Raw genomic sequence first — 17,354 nt, 5'->3', positions numbered from 1 at the left:
TTCCGATTTAATAAAATGTTATCAGACCCATATATCAGCTTGTACAGTCTCCAGTTGTTTTTATTATGACAGAGTAGTTGTCAAAATGCTCTACCTGCGATCTGTTGCTGATTTTAATTAACAACACACTGTAGATGATCCATAATCTGAACGGATTTAGTCTCTCTGACTTCTAAACTTTATCAGCCACCACACAACATGTGGTTTGTACAGAATGAGGCTTTAAATCAGACAAATAGCAATTAAAATCTGTCCAATTCAAAAACAATACGTGTATATAAAACGTCATCATATTGAGTCGATTCTGAACTAATTAGCTGTTAGATCCATGTATGTTTAGATCCAGCCGACAGGCAGGCGTTTCCCAGCATAGACTGCCTACTTTCCCAGGATTGGCAGGCCGACATCCAATCACAGCCCTAAACCACAACAAAAAAAAACAATAATTTTCATCAGATTGGTGGAGCCTCCTGGAGGCGGGTATGAGCCTGAAAGGTTAAAGCAAGAGAGGTAGGTCCGGGTAGCTCCAGATCAAACGCGGAAAGAAAAAGAAAACAGTAGAACTGTAAAATTACCTCAGACAGACACGAATAACGTTAAACACAGTCGCGGCACTCCAGTACAAAGACATAAGATAACATCATGCCAAAAAAGAAAGACATTGTAAAAGGTAATATTTAAGCAGTGATTATCATTTTGGTAGAGTGATATTCGTCGCTGAGTTTCCTTAACTCAGAACTTGACCTAATTCGTCAAATGTGTAGCTAGCTAACGTTAGCTAACTAGCTTGTTAGCTAACGTTGTGGCGTTTGGTGAGCACCAAAGTAGTGTTGATGTAACTGTATCACCGTGACTACCGACTTAAGCTTTGTAACGTTAAAGCCATATGTTTAATAGAACCATGTACGTGTCCTTTTCTACCTTTCAGGTGGCGCTCCTATACCAAGAATTCGAGAAAACTCGAGACTTATGCACACACATGTGAGTATGATTCAAGCACCCGGGCACTTAAGTTGTTATTATTGTGACATAACAGGTCTTTCCAATTTAAAGGGTGTTGTTGGTGACATGCCACCAGTTGTACCTTTGCTAACACAATAAGTAATCTGAGTGTGAGCTGCCATAGTTATTAAAAGACAGGAAGCTTTTCACAACAATAGGAAAAAAGGATCAAAATATACTGTTATGCAGTCTTTAAGAAGGAAAACATTGTTTACGGTATAATTCATCTTACAAAATACAAAATCTAAGGTAACGTCTAATCTCAATGTTACAACATGAACTGGTGATCACTGCTGCAGATAACAGCCAAAACATGTATACTGAATATACAGTATATTATAGCAGTAAGCCGTTAACACTTTTGCACAGTTAATGAGATTTAACAGTTAATGGATGCTGATAATAGAACATAAAATCCAAGGATAGTCAATTTATAGTGATGTGAAATAGAGAGAAGCAGCATGCCTTCACAGTTGAGAAGATGAAACCAGAGAATGTTTGGCATTTTAGTTTGACAAATGATACAAATAAATAATTAATTATCAAAAAAATATTGACTACTCGCTTTATCGACTGTCTGTTTCAGTTAAAAGTTACAAATATCTTATATTGTGTCAATGTTACAATATCAATATTCTCTACCAGCTCTTATGGTAACTGCTGCAGATAAGTCAAAAACTAACTTCACACCCAACAAATGAGTGAAGGGTTGCGCAGTATGTTACATATAGCAGTATGTAGGTAATATTTTTGCACAGTAGACGCACGTTCGTGTGGATATAGCATGAACACATTGTTGGTTGTATTTAAAGTCTCCTATCTTTTCTCTTTCTCAGGAAACTATGGTAGATTTCATAAGTGGACGTCATTCTTCAAACTCTATCCTGGATGTCTTTGCCTCTGGCTTATTAGGTAAGGCAGGTTGCAGGTTATTTCAAAGTGATGGTGGAGAAGAGAACTGGAGATACAACAAAACCCAGTATTATTAGATCTAAAACCAGTGGAACCAAACAGGGTATAAGCATAGTTTTGTGATCTCTATTGCAGTGTATGGCTTCCACCAAATAACTCATTACAGATTTAAAAGAACATAAGAGTTAAGGTTACCTTAACTCTTATGTTCTTTAAAATCTGTAATAAGATTAATATGATGGTAAGTAATGATTGGGCCCCCCCTTAAACACTTCTCTTCTATCGGGTGTCAACATTGGTTTAGAGCTACAAGTGGTAGTGCTAGAATATCTCTGAGCCAGGCAGACACAAAGCTGACAACCTCATGGTGATGGATGTGGTGGAGATGGCCTCATACATACACGCAGCAGCCCGCTGTGGACTTGTGTCTGTCGCACGGACACGCAAGGATTTCCAGAAAAGAGGCTGCATGTGTCTATGACAATGCACGGACCATCGTGGCGGCGCGACCGGTACAGACACTACATACGCTAACACTGTGTCACGCCGATGACCTGCTGATGTGCATTCAACCCGCACTGGACTCGTTCATAATGAATCAGCCGTCACTCTGTGAGTAGAGAATCCAGTCTGCGGTGTAGTGTAACAAAGTAAAGTAACGGATTACTTTTTTAAGGAGTAACAAGCAAACACTACTTTTTGATAGTTTCCTGGATACTGTGCATCCTGATAAAGAGATGATAGAGAGATGATTTTATGGAAAGTACCCCATGCCAATCTCTAGGTATGGTGAAGGGTATGTGATGATGTGGGGCTATTTTAATTCCAAAGGCCAAGGGAACTTTATCAGGATGCATAGTATCCTGGATCCATGAAATAACTGGCCTTTAAAGGTCCCATGGTCCAGGTCCCAAATTTCACTTTGAGGTTTTTTAACATTAATATGCGTTCCCCCAGCCTGCCTATGGTCCCCCAGTGGCTAGAAATGGTGATAGGTGTAAACTGAGCCCTGGGTATCCTGCTCTGCCTTTGAGAAAATGAAAGCTCAGATGGGCCGATCTGGAATCTTTCTCCTTATGAGGTCATAAGGAGCAAGGTTACCTCCCCTTTCTCTGCTTTGCCCACCCAGAGAATATGGCCCACCCATGAGATGGAGACATCATGGCTTTCAAACGAGCAAAGTGGCAGTTGGTCAAGGCAACACCCCCACCCTCCACCTTGCACATCTTAAAGTGATGGTTCGGAGTAATTCACCCTAGGGTCCTTTGCACCATGAACTCGAGCCAAACACGCCCCCAGAAGCTTTTTTCACCTGGGTCTAACATTGGACGAGTTAGTGTAGCGAAGCGTTATCAGCTGAATAGCTTAGCGCAGGGGCTAATGGATCCGAAGTGTCTCTTAACATTACCCAACTAATAATGCCCGAAATGATACCAAACGTCTACAGTTGCACAAATAGGTTATGTACTCATAAAACGATGGATTGTAAAGTTTGTAAGTACACCAGAAGTGTATGTAAATAACACTTGCCTGCTGGCTTCTCGTCTCTGCTGCTGCTGCTGCTGCTGCTGTTACTACCGGGCAGTAAGAGTGCTTAGGGCCGTCTACAAATTACAACACCGAAAAGAGATGCAACAAATAATATTTCATTATATATTTATTTATTATATATATATATTTTTATATCCCTTTAAGGAAAGCTCATTGTGGGACTGGCTCTAGTGGCTGTAATTCTGCACCAAGGCTGAATTTCGGGAAAGAGACTTCAAGAAACAGTATTAGGGGACCACTAAGGCCTATATAAAAGCATCCAAAGACCACCATGTCATGGGACCTTTTAAAAATAAAAATCTGTCTGCCTCTATGTGAATTTAACATAGGGGTGTACTGACTTATGCCCCCTGTATTTTAAGGAAGAACATTTATTTATTTACAATACATTATTCATTCACAAAGAAAATTGGTGTCCTTAAAGGTTGGATTTTTCCTAATTTTTTTTAATTAAGGCATTAAGATTAATTTCCAAAAAGATTTATTTTTATTGCTCTTTTTAGTCAACTTTAGCATGCGTTCATAAACTTATGAGCACCACTGTACATGCTGTAATGAGCCAACAGGAGTCCTGTACAGAGACCAATTATGAGGGTGTGGAAGGCTATCACTTTATCCTTGTCCGTAAACTGCAGATTGCATCCTGTTTAATGTTTAACAGTTCAGTATCTGTTTTTCTTGAGCTGTTTTTCAAAGGGTTATGGTTAGCCTTTGATGCCAAGTGCAATATTTTTTGCACTTATTGTAAATGCAACAATTGTCGGTGGAGCTACCTGAGAGAAAGCATCATTATCTGAGTGTTCGTTAGATCTACCTATATATGTACCTTGTCTGTTTGTTGTATCTATGTTATCAAAACTGTAAAGCGTCTTTGAGTGTCTAGAAAAGCTCTATAAAAAATAAATGTATTATCTATTTCTCTAGTTCTTCTGACATGTGCGACCTCGTCGGAGAGAGCACTATAGCTGTTCTGATTGGCCACGCTTTTAAGTTGTTTCTCTCATATGAACTCCGGACAATGTCTGGAGAATCGGTCCAGACTTGCCCTTTCACAGATATAGCGCACATAAGAGCACTAGAAAAGGCTTAGATTTTTTTCTTTATCTCCCAGGTTTAGATTTTTTAAGGACCTTTGAAGGAGAGCTGGAGGATGATATCCTATATTCTGACAATGATGATGAGGACGATGATTACTATTGTCCACAACATGCTGCTCACAGGTCTTTAGAACCACATCCACGAATAAAACAACTCACTGACGAGGTATTACACTTTGGTTTCTCTTTTTTTTTAAGAGTTCTTTCCCAGACAGTGAATTTCCTGAAAATTGGCTTAACGCAGAGATTTTTTCTTTTTTCTTTCAGGAGGCTGATAAACATGCAAAGGAACTGAAAGAAGAAGAGGAACGACGGAAAGAGAAAACTGAGAAAAACAAGCGTAAGAAATTGGTCAGTGTCTGCATAGTGGTTAGGATTTAACATTTTGAGTGCTGATGTTGCTTTTTTCCCTTAACAGTGGCACACAACACATTTCTTCTTTCTGTTGCAGCGTAAAAAAGAAAAGAAACGGATAGAAAAGGAGAATGCAGTTAAAAATATTTTACCTGTAAGTCTTGTGTTACTCGTACGTATTTGTTGTAATTCACAGCAGTATAAGTTTTTGGAAAACGGGTGTTTTCGTGGCCATGCTGATTTTAGTCATTTTTGGCATTTCAGGAGGAAGAGCAAGGGAAGTCAGACTCTTCAGAAAATCAGGAAGAAAATCCTGTTATTGAAAATAATGCAGTGGCAAATGAATCTCCTGAATCTGGTAAAACACAAAATGGAACTGCGGCGGCTGCATATAATGAGAGCAGTGATAATAATAAAAAAGAACATTTTGCGGAGGGGAATAAAAAAGCAGATGGGGAGCAAAAGGTTTGTATAGATTTTTACATTACTGTTTGTCACATTGAGGAGCAAAAGTACGGTGTGTTTGTTTTCTTTAAAATGTAATATGACGTTAGGAAATGGTCACAAAAGGAAACCATTTGTTTAGGAAATTTGTGTGTGTGTAGAAGTGATGTCTGTTAAAAAGTTTAGTCATAGTTTCACAAATGAATGCAAAAAACAGCTGTGGATGACAGCTGGTGTTAGTTTCAAAAAGACCGGTCTGTAGTGTTAGATTTTGCTCTTAGGCAAAATTCAGACTGCAGGCCAAAGTGACCCAAATCGGATTTTCATTTTATTTTCATGACCGTGTGAACAGCCCAAGTAACGTGGCATCCAGTCTTTTCCAGTTGTGATTTGGGCCACTTTCATATGTGGTCCAAATCCGTTACAGGTCAGATTTAATGATTCTGCACTTTCCCATAGACTTTACGTGGCGAAAGATACGTCCATATATCAGTGGATAATTTTTTTTGTGGTACATCAACTGGCCAATCATAATTCAGGTGGGCTTTGGGCAACGGATGAATTTAGATGTCTATCTGAGGTCTATTTGTTCAATCTAAGCTATTGTTAAAGTCTGTCTTTGTGAAACAAGATTTTCAACATTGTAGTCTGTTTGTGGATGAATATCTTCAAACCACCACCTTGTGTTTTATTATCAGCAGGATTTGGATTTAAATAATTCAATTTCTTCTACAACAAAATCGGTGCCTGAGGAGACGTGTAACCAGAGGCCTGCAAAAGAAAGGAAGAAGGAAAAAAATAAATTACTGAAAAAGTCCCTGGAGGAAAAGCCAAAGGTTGTAGAAAAACCTGAAATTCAAAAGAAGGAAGAGAAACCTCAACCCGATAAAGAGGTGGGAACACTGAAGACATGCGTAGTATTTGTATTTTTTCAAGGCGTAATCTTATCCAAAAAACCTATCATGGGTTGACAGATATTTTACCAGACTTAAGTCACACCAGATGACAAATCTCTAAAAAATATTTGTTTTCTGATGTTCTGTCAGTAATGTATATAATAGATATAATATAACACACTATTTTAAATTATCACCAGCCTGGAAACATTTTCTCTACAAAAGTCTTACGCTTCAATTATATTTGTAAATGGATCTTTTATAGGATGACTGGTTGTCATCGTAAGTTGGCGTTTGAGAAAGTGACATGCAAATTTAGCGTTTCCTGTAGTGCTCGGCATGCTTCACAGACTAATGTGTCAACTTTAACAGAAAACGATGGACCCCGCTGCAGAAGAGTTGGCAAAAAGAAGCCGAGAGCTTGCTGGTAAGTTATATTTTACATTAACGACATTGAGACTTTGGCAAAGTCAAACACTGAGTGAAAGCACTGAAGCTGGCACAACTGTCCTTGCTCTGCCTTCCAGGTATGGGAAATCGCTTGGCTGCCTCTGGACAGTATGAGATGGCCGTGAAGTGCTTTACTGACGCAATTAAATACAACCCAAAGGAATTTAAGTAAGAACATGGACTTAAATTGACTTCAGCCTCCATTAAAGCACACCGAAGCGGTGACTATTAATGACATGAATTACATTTAATGTGTTTCAGGTTATTTGGAAATCGGTCCCTCTGTTATGAAAGAATGCAGCAGTATGAAAACGCTTACAGGGATGCTGATCTAGCTCTCTCCATGGAGCCAAACTGGATAAAAGGTTTATTTAGGAAAGGAAAAGCTCTCTGTGGGCTCAAGGTGAATCACTACCCACTGTATCCAGTTAACTCTGCGTACGCTGTGATACTTCCAGACACTTGATGGGCTTTTATTTTCGTGTATAGTAACTGTTGCAACTAGCTTGACGTTTTCAGGAAAACACTTAATATTGTGGTTAAAAAAAAACCTGTAGTACAGAGAAAACTGAGCTTACAATACATTCTACAGGTGTGAGGTTGTTACTAAATACTTTGTTTGCAGGTTTTATAGTAGTAGGGCTGTCCTCAACGAAAGATATTCTTAGTCGACTAACGCGCGTGTGGTTTTGTTCACTGATCGTTTAGTTGATTTAATCGACAGACCTGTAAAACTGAGTTTCTCACGCACGACTTTAAATCTTGTGTGTCTCAGATGTGCTCGTACGTTTTATTGTAAATGAGTGATTCAGCATTAAAAAAAAGCATAAAATGACAAAGAAATCTTAGTCGACTAAAACAAAAACGACTTTACAGTGTTAATTCCCCATATGCTAGCTCAAGAACTATTACTAAATTCAAGATTTTAAACTTGCATATTACTTATTAATTACTTACTTATTGCCTGTGATTTCCGCTTTCACTTCTCCAGAGATACTACGAGGCCTCGCTGATCTATAAGGAGGTGTTGAAGCTGGAAAGTTCGAGCGCTGAAGCCACGCGAGAGCTGAAACGAGCACAGACGTTGCACCTAATGGTAGGAGAAGCTTGTGTTTACAACAGTTTACAAGCCAATATATAGCACCAAAAAAGACTGTCACTCACCAAATGGCTGAGAAGAAGCAGTAGAAATCCTCGTAGAGATGTTCACAACCTCTGAGAATGCACAAAGCTCATATGTAAGTTTCTGAGAGTCATTTTGCACATTGTTGGCTCCAAATGGTGGTCAGGAAACATTGCACAGCACACTCTATAATATATGAGTATATACTCTATGATGGGGATATAGGTATAATATGTGACTTTCTATACACTGAACGCTCACTCACTTCTGGAGCAGTTTGGAATTGGATTCATGAATTCTTTTTCAGACAAAGTCAGTATATCTGTCATCTGTGGCTTTGATGTGTGTATGCTATGGCCGCTTAGGAGGTTGTCTTTGTACTTCCATTTTAGGAAATGGGATTCACCTGGGCGCAGAGCTCCGAGGCCTTGAAAACACACGCCACGTTAGAGGAAGCTGTTGAAGCTCTGTTTGGTGACGACGGTAATCAGGGTCCTGGAGGTAAATGTCACAAAATGTCCCTCAAAAGTTGGAAAGATGACATGTTACCACAATGACGTTTTTAACTGTCTTTTTACCGTTTGTCGGCTCTCTTCAGATGCCTGTGCCGGCTGGGACAATACAGACCAACCAGTGGTGCAGGAAGAAGACGACGATGAGGGGGAGTGGATTGTCCGACAAACAACTCGTCCTAGAACGCAGCCGGCCAAAGAGTTGGATGCTTTGGGCCAAAGCAGATCGAATTCGAAGTCCCCGACGCCCCGTCCAAGGAATTATGTCAAACCGTAAGAATGCGAATCACTAATGTGTATTTTAAAATGAAAATTGTTATCTAAGACAGTGGTACCCAAACTTTTTTTTTGGCTTGTGATCCTTTTTAAAGTGACACAATGTGTACTTGTGGCTTAAATTGTTACCTTTTTTGATGAAAGTTTTAGAGGCCTGAAGGTAAAACTGTCCGCTATTTTCAAAAGTGAGAACATTTTGAAATTATCTATCTATCTATCTATCTATCTATCTATCTGTCTATCTATCTGTCTATCTATCTATTTATCTATCTATCTATCTCATGCCTGACCCTCAGGTTGGGAACCACTGGTCAAATGTTTATTGTATATTACATTGTGTACGTTATTTCAAGTTTTTGTGATTTATATTGTTAATTTTTAGTTTTTCTTGCATGCTGGCAGTCATATGCACAGATGTTCAACAACTGGCTGTTTGTTTGTCCATTTACTGCTGCAATAATTAGTCTTTACTAACTGGATTTAAGGAGGTCTTTCCCTTGTACTATTGAGCAAGAACAGATGGTAATGTGGAGTGGTCACAGATTTGTTTGTTTTTTTAGGATCATTTTCTGAATTGTATCCAGAGTTCAACATTATTTTAAATGGCTGTTTTATCTCTTTGTTTTTTGTAAAGTGATCTTTTCCCCATTTGGGTTGGATCCTTGGCTCCTGCTGTCACCTACTCAACACTCCACGAGCTCTTCAGCAGGTAAAGTACCTCAGACTGAGCTCCTTCACTTTGTCACAGTCAGATGTCTGAGTGTACAGACCCAACAAGAATGGAAAATGGCAGTAGAATAAAAATATTAAAGCGTTATGCATACGCTGAAATATTGATGCTGTGGTCTTGCGAAATATTGATGTGTTTGTCGACTCTGAAATTGTTATCGATTTAATGGCTGCTAAAGTGATGTGTGAGTGTATTCACCTGTGTTGACTCGAAGCTGTGGCAAATTGCCCTGCAGGGATATGAAAGATTCTCTCTCTCCCTCTCTCTCTCACTCTCAGAGCTGGGACGGTCTACAGCATCAAGATGCTGCTGGAACACCAGTGTGCCTTTGTGAACTACGCCAAAAAAGAAGACTGTGACAGAGCCATCCACTGTATTAATGTATGTATCGGTTTACTTTAAATGGTATTTGCATATTATTTGTTCTGGTATCTAGCTGATGTGTCAATCTTGACCAATTGGAACAGTTGAGAAAGTAGAAATAAGCGTATGTAATGTTACATTATTGTGATGTCTCTTGTTGTAAATCTTCATTTAGGCAGGACACATTTTTTATTCACCATCAGCAGCAAAGTGTTTATTACAGCTAACGGTGACCTAAATCTTTATGCGGAGCCACACAATGAAGGTCTTGTATGGGGTTGAAAATTTAAAGATGTGTAGGTTCCCAAAGAGAATGTATATTCACAGGCAAATGTAAAATAAAGTTAAGAAGCAAATCAGAAAATATTTTAGGGTGTCTGTATTCAAAACTTGGCAGGTTGTAGAGCAGGAAGTTGAAACTTATTTTGATTGTGTGCTATTTAAGCAGTGAGTAACAACTGCAGCTCTTTAACTCTGTAAAGTTAGTCATGCTTTAAAGTCTGTCCGCTCCTCTGAAACCGTAGCATTGTTTTCCCATCACATAAATCAACTCTAACATAAATCTGATCAGTTGTTTGTCTGTAAAGCTTCTTCTCTTTTCTAAGCCGTGTGGCTCTCCAGTACAGCTCTGTTGGGCGGCTGGCCTAAGATGTTTAATGTCTGTTTCTTCTTCAGGGAATGGTGGTAGAGGGCGCTCCACTCTCTGTGCGATATCCCAGTAAAATCCCCGTTGGACTAGGTATGTCCAGAGCGGCCGCCACTGACCCATATTCTCGCCCCGGGTAAGAAGATGCTATTATTCTCCCTCGCATTGGTCAAATCTCTATTTCACTTCCGAGTTTAGATTTAACTTCAAGGGTAATGGTTTTGGGGGAAATCTAGATTATTGTCAGTCTTGTTTTAAAACGGTGCATGTATAGTTTGTATTTCTCCCACATATGCATAGGATTCCTTAATAGTTAGCTTTACACAGTTAAGACTTGTTTTTCAAAACTTTTAATTTCTATAAATGCAAAGTAAGAAATAACTAGTATTACATTGTCTTTGTTCATATTAGTTATGTTGCCGCTATTTAGAGGCAAAAAGGAACCCTGTCATTTCAGGTCTCCTGATCTTAGCAGTACTTAAAGCCCACCGTAAACTTTGACATGCATCCCTAGAATTGAAATTGTTTTTGCCGTTGTTGTAGCCCGTACAAGAAGGAGTGCTTTTTCTGGAGGACCACCGGCTGCATGAGGCAGGACTGCACCTACAGACACGTCCCAGAGCACAAGCACATTGACAAGGACAAATTCACCAGTAGACTGGGAAATGTGAACATGTAGGAAATCAAAAAATTATAAGCATGCATCGTTTCCTTTGACATTTGAACAGTGCTTGTTCCAAACTGGGCTGCTTTCAGTCGCCTCGGTTTCTTCTCGGTTTTGGTTCTTGTGAAGTTTTGGCGGCAAAAAAGACTAATTGTGTTCAGATTCGGTTGCGTGTTTTTTTGGAAATGTTTGCACCATGATGGCCAATCATTGTAAGAATACAAAGGAAACCCCAAGCTACATTATATTAATAATTTATGTGCATCAAGCTTTGAACATTCTTTTGCAATAGGAGTTTGTCAGGGATTATGTGTGATTAGCTAATCTGTTTAAAGATTGTGTTAAAACACGTGATTTTTTACTTTGTTGCTTTGCTATTGTTTTAAAATTGATGTAACAGATCTTTCTGTTTGTTGTTTTTTTTAGTTACCACCAGGTGGCACTGTTACCTTTATCCCTCAACTTTGGGGCTGCAAAGAATTCTTTCTTTTTAAGGCTGTGATTGATGAGCAGTTATGCTATCGGCACATTGAATGTGTTAGGTTTCATTTTGAAAGTCTGCCCTGTAATATGATTGCTGGGGCATTGGGTTTGTTTAGATCGGGTTGAGTTCAGTAGTTATGTATATTATGTATACCTTTTTTCTTTTCTTTTTTATGTCATGTCTGTTGGAGGAATGGTTTTAAGTGTAGTGATGTTTGGACACAAATAAGTGCCTTTTAGTAGCACTGTGGCTGCAGGTTATCATGGGTCAGCCCCAGAGGGAATTAAAGCCTCAACTTTGAAAGAGTGTTGATGTCATGCAATACATTGCTATATACAGTACAAGACCAAAGACTGGTGGAACAGTATAGATGGGCCTGGATGACTCACTACAAAGAATAATAAAGTCAGCCCCATGATAAGCTGCATGACGCTAAAGCATGATTTGTGAGCGGGATTATTCAAGCCTCAGCATGTAACTCAATGTAATTTGGGATATTACTACGAAGATGAGAGGCCCAGTGGTTTTTACTGCCCCACCACTAAAACATAACCAGATTAATCCCAGCAGCAGCTGCATATCCTGTTGCAGTGTCCTTGAGCGAGAATCCCTCATCTCAGGTCAGCCCGAGTTAGAGCAAAGTGCCAGGAAAACGCTTGAAAAGTAACTATTGTCCCTGAGATTTTATCTGAAGCGAGGTTCTTCTAAGCCTTAAATGCCTCGCTTCAATCCCCCTGACTGCGTCTCCTCTCACTTAATGTGGGTGGGATTTGTGTAGATCCCTCTTCCCTAAAGCCTGGCAGGTTTGTTATTTGACTCGAGCATTTCAAGGCCACTTTTGTGACTCCTGTTATGCAATGTTTGAGGTGTGAATTACAAAACGTTCCCAGAGAGCTGAATAATTACCTAAAAACGAGGTTGAAGCGGGGGAAAAAAAAAAGTTGAGGCATTTAGCTGTGAAAAGTGCTTAGTCTTGACCTTACAGGCAGAACAGCTGTTCTTGTGGGCATTAATTGGCTGACAGTGGCATACCTCCCAAAGCCCTTCTGATCTGTGTGAGATTTGAAAGCATGAAAGGCCTGTAATACTAATAACATGAACTCTGGTTGAACCCATAGAAAGCACTGGGACATTACTAACTTGCAAAATGGGTCTATATTTAATCTTATTGGTCTGTTTGGCTTTGCCCTGCTAGAAACCTGTTCAAATGCAGATAAAGACTGATAAGAGGTTAGCGATCATCAACATCCCACCACTCCTGGGCCCGGACGAAGCCAATCCCTTACTTAACTAAAGCAAACACCAGGAAGATTAAGTGCATCTTGTTAAAAGGCTGCATGGTTTGTAGAGCTTTCAACAGATTTCTCTCCCTCTCAACAGAAGGGGGAAAAAAGAGAACACACTAACAGAAATGAACCAGCAGACATGACATTTTGCTCTCCCATTACTTGCTTTTTGATATATGGCTATGCAGCAAAAAAAGGCCTCCTCACTCCCCTTCTAGAGAAGTTTGGAGTTGGAGTAATTGAGTGCATTGCTTTTAGCGCAGGGATACATAATCACATTTTTATTCTAATTTTGTGGTTTCTCTCCGCTGGTAAATAAACGTTTGATGTTACACGAGGGAGTAGCTGACTCACGGCGTATATCAACCGTCTGATTTGTTCCTCAGGAAGCCAAAATAAATGCTCCGCTGCAGCTTTGCAGCCGCTCAGCTTACAGGCCTCTGCTCGAACCTCCTAACCTTCCCAGCAGGGCTGCTGCTGCTGTTTGCTTGTCCTTTTTTAAAGGAATGACCCTTAAAACATTTCAGTGTGTGTATTTAGGAGCATAAAGTTATCCTTTTATTTATTTGTATGCTTTATTTCCAACAAATTCTTGTTGTGATTGATGTGGTCCTACGTGAGCCTGCAATTATCTGCCCGAAGTTTTGAGTTATATCACAGGAGAAATGTCTGCCTGTACGGTGTGCTTTTTTAAAAGTGGGCAGGGTATTTCTGTGCAACAGTCAAGATTTAGCGATATTTACATCTAAACCGGATGACAGCTGTAGGGTTTTTACCAAATGCGGTTAATCAAATGTTATCCCAAGAAGACTAGTTGGGTTTTTGAGTGTTCAAATAAAAAAAATTATAGTTAAGTGTGTTTTTTCTCTCCTCTCAACCTTCTTATTTATTTATTAAGGAATATGTACAGAGAAATACTCCAGACCTAGATTTTGTTTCGTTGCTACTGGAAAGTCAAAAATCTCATTATGCCAAGATGACCTACTGTATAATATAAAAGGTGACCTATAGTATTCTTTACTTTGAAATGTAGAATCTATTGTGTCTGCAGATTGTAATGAATGCGATAACTAAGATTAACAAGATGTTAAGATTGTAGACTCACACAATAGGGAGGCATCTGCTTCACTGCCGTCTCCTCTCAAGCCTTTGCTGGATTCCTTTGTTGCACTGTGGAAATGATTACAGTAATTGTCACAATGAGAAATTGACCTTCACTTTAATCTAGACAGAGGCCCCCTTAACAAGTTAAAATAGCGCAAACCCAATTAGGGAATTGATTGCTTGCTTTCATTTTCCTCATTTGCATCGGGTCATATAGGGAAGATAAATTAATGTCTAGTCTTTTGTCCACACTGTCATTCCTGGTTGGGGAGTAGCTATTGCTAAGAAGTGAGCAGGAGAAAAGTCTTTTGTCTACCGTCAACGAACTCATCTCTGATAATCTGCTGTTAAACACCCACAGAAAGAAAGACCTACAGGAAATTAATAAATCCTCACGCTTTCATACTGCTGTACCAATACAGGCGTTTTTATGTTAATGAGATCATTTGTCTCTTTCTGCATAAGTCTACTTTGTCATATTTAAAGTCGTATTACAGGTTTTGAATGTGATTATCATGTTTATTGGTTTCCATGCATTCCACTATGGTTTAAAAAAAAAAAAAAGACCAAAACCAACAATACATTAGTCTGTCTCTCAACACTTTTCTATTTCTTTACCCAGTCTATGGCAATGTGCCCCAAGCCCTACTGGTTCCTACAAAATATGGAAATCTTTATATTATCTCCTCATACTCTCATTGAAAAAAGGCTCAATCATTTCCTAGAACAGGTGGGCACTGTAGTTTTCAGCAAATGCTTGTCAAATAGAAGTAAATATTGAACGTTGGGGACTATTTTCAGCTGTGGATTAATACACAGTTGGTACTCTGTTAGTAGGTACAGCAGCAGTATGGTGTGTGTGAGTCAAAATAAACCGCTTTCATCTTAAAGGGGAGCTCTACTGATTTTACACCTCAAAGTCTGTTTACAGGTCTTGGGAATAGTGCATATGTATGTGGGGGAAAAGGTTGTGTAAAGCCTTTTTGTGGCTACAGAGGGAGCTGCACGCAGTCTGATAAATTGACTCAAGTGATGTCACTCGAGTCAGTTAGAAAGAAGTGAGTTTACCAGACCGCTGTAGCCAACTCCTCGTCTCTCTTTAAGGCTATGTTAGCCGCAAAAAAAGATCTCTGGTCCTGATTTTGATTCTTTTTTTTTTTTTTAAACTATCATGAAGCTGATTATTATAGAATGCAATGTTAAATCAGTACATAACTCTTACTCTAACATCACCCAGTGCAACTGTGCGGCTCATGTGTTTTTAATAGTTTTTGGAGCTCTATGGCACAGAGGAATAATATTATGTAGGCTCGGATACACACGCAATACATGTTAGTAGGATCAATTCATTGTTGGTTTTGGTCTTTTATTGGGATTTGTTGACAAAAAGGAAAAATATAAAATATCACCAGACTTATCCATGGTTGCCTTGGAAGGAGGAAGAAGCATTCAACAAATCGAACCCACTACAGAATGGTTTAAACTATGGTGAGCAGTTTTATGATGGGTTAACGTGAAAACTGGAATGGTCCTAATAACACCCTTGCTTTCATTTTTCAATGTTGAATTAAACTGTCTGACTGCATCCATAATGTGCACTCATGTTTCTTTACCTTTTGAATAAATTATTTAAGAGTGCAGATTTGTATGCGTATATGTGCATGTTTATGTTCCCACACAGACACTGGGGTGACAGGGAGGATAATGGCATTGACTCCCTTTGTCGTCTTCCCTGATAAATTGGCAGTTTAAAGGTTGAATCTCACATCTCTTTCATCTCCTTCAGACGCGCACAGGCAAAAATCCTAAGTGTTGTCACTTTATTTTGGTCTTTGTTTCTGTGATCGATTGAGAAATGGCCTGTACGGCAGCAAAGTGTCATTAACATGATTAGAGGCTTGTAAACAAAAAGGGCCTTTGGGTTTTTCAAGGCACCACTGCGCACACCGTGATGTAAAGCTGGGCATGCCTCAACCTGTGTTTCCTTCAAGTATTTATGTGACTTAATGGGGCAAGAAATATGTGGCCTGTGTGCGTTGTAATCATTAAAACCTCCAGTCGGGTTGTATTTCATCTTGCTATCGACCTACATATCTGAAGGTAACCTGTTCAAGGGCATGAAAAATGTCCCAGCCTGTAAATCCTCTCATTGTTGCCTCAAGGAGTTTGACTTCCAATAATTGATGCCCACTTCCATACATCACCGGTATTCATTCCGGCACAACTCCTAACGCTAAATCTCACACAGGCTTCTTTCACACATTGTCCAGGGCCGTTTTGTGTCCTGCATTTTTCAAAAAAACATATATTAACCTCTACAATAATGTCACTGTTAATCTGTGGGTTAATCCGTGGACTGTAATTTATAACAGGAGACATTTGTAATAAAACCTTGCCCTCCAGGCTTTTACCAAACTGAGTGCTTCCTGTACAAATGAAACCTGCTTCCTTTTAATACGGATAATGCTGAGTGGCGTGTCGGCTCAGTTCAAGTCTCTGGTGTTTACGAATGGGTAAGGAACTATAATTCACTGCGCATTTTGGTAACACTGCTTCAGCGTCGATTACACATTAGTGAAGCGGCCTGCACCACCGAGCTTTATTGTTTAAACACCTTGTGTACGAGTGAGACAAGGCAAACAAGGCACTTTGCTTTGTAGTGTTTACCACCCATTTAAGAAGCACTGAGGAGGCTGTTTGTCCCCTTTCTGGTTATAGAGGCTGTGTAGCAACCAGGATGTCGGGGACGATTTAAGACCTCCTGCTCGCCTGCTTGCTGCAGAGGATCCATCTATTCCTCCCGTTGTAATGAAGCTCCCTGGGGGCCCGGGAGCACCATGTGAAAACGCCTTAGTACCAGAGCGATTCATTACCTCGGAAATGTGAGCTTTTGTTCCGTTTTCGGCACAGCCCCATTAATCTTGGGCTGCCTCCTGGCATGCAGGCCAGGTACGGCTTAGGTAATTACAGTTAATCATCATTCAGACGTGCACATGGACCGCGGGCTCCACAGTGGCTTCCATGCAGGGTCAAATCTACCCCATTACACTGTTGTTTACCCCGCTCCTACTGTACCAGCGTCCCAGTTGCACCACAAAGAAGCCTCATTTCTTTTTTGTCCCGGTAACCGAACGCTGAGTGTTTTTGGTAATTGTGCCCAGTAAGATTTGGCTCCAGTTGTGCAGCAGCCTCCCCTGCACAAACAAGTAAACATCCCAGCTCCACCTCCCCTGCCCCTTCAAACATTTACACTATCCAGCTGTCGGTGCTGCACCGTTACTGGAGCCTACTGTTCACCTGCCGTTCGTGATTGCCATTAATGACACATTACAGGATAGATGATTTTCAGGAGCAACAAGCAGAAACAGGCCATCTGTATCTGGGCAGAGGGACACGCCGAGATTGACTTCATCACCCAGGGTGTACTGAATACTTGGAAAGCTACAACAAGCTATTTAAA

The 17,354-nt window shown here is 39.9% G+C and overlaps 1 protein-coding gene across 2 annotated transcripts; it reads left to right on the top strand.

Annotated features, from left to right (window-relative positions):
- The first annotated feature begins 510 nt into the window (after positions 1 to 510).
- Positions 511 to 15,481, top strand: si:dkey-33c12.4 (uncharacterized protein LOC560112 homolog). 2 transcript variants are annotated; one of them, XM_039785205.1, is made up of 18 exons: positions 511 to 670; positions 929 to 981; positions 1,839 to 1,914; positions 4,577 to 4,728; positions 4,830 to 4,913; positions 5,014 to 5,070; positions 5,181 to 5,381; positions 6,062 to 6,253; positions 6,629 to 6,683; positions 6,784 to 6,874; positions 6,968 to 7,109; positions 7,698 to 7,802; positions 8,222 to 8,330; positions 8,428 to 8,614; positions 9,252 to 9,326; positions 9,626 to 9,728; positions 10,386 to 10,492; positions 10,900 to 15,481. In XM_039785205.1, exons 1-18 carry the CDS (start codon positions 643 to 645, stop codon positions 11,033 to 11,035), a joined length of 1,953 nt encoding a protein of 650 aa, XP_039641139.1. In that variant the 5' UTR covers positions 511 to 642; the 3' UTR covers positions 11,036 to 15,481. The 2 variants fall into 2 exon arrangements, with proteins under 2 accessions (XP_039641139.1, XP_039641138.1); XM_039785204.1 differs by having other exon boundaries at positions 6,059 to 6,253.
- The last annotated feature ends 1,873 nt before the right edge of the window (positions 15,482 to 17,354 follow it).

The sequence above is a fragment of the Perca fluviatilis genome, chromosome 20 (genome assembly GCF_010015445.1).
Source record: "Perca fluviatilis chromosome 20, GENO_Pfluv_1.0, whole genome shotgun sequence".
Lineage (NCBI taxonomy): Eukaryota > Metazoa > Chordata > Actinopteri > Perciformes > Percidae > Perca > Perca fluviatilis.
Note: the sequence above shows the minus strand (reverse complement) of the source record. Positions and strands in the feature narration are given on the sequence as shown.

Bases quoted from the DNA above. Each gene is read 5' to 3' on its own strand.
- si:dkey-33c12.4 (XM_039785204.1), top strand. From the start codon at position 643: ATGCCAAAAAAGAAAGACATTGTAAAAG. The intron at 4,914-5,013 runs GTCAGTGTCTGC...TTTCTGTTGCAG, and splicing joins AAAACAAGCGTAAGAAATTG to CGTAAAAAAGAAAAGAAACG. The intron at 8,331-8,427 runs GTAAATGTCACA...GGCTCTCTTCAG, and splicing joins CGGTAATCAGGGTCCTGGAG to ATGCCTGTGCCGGCTGGGAC.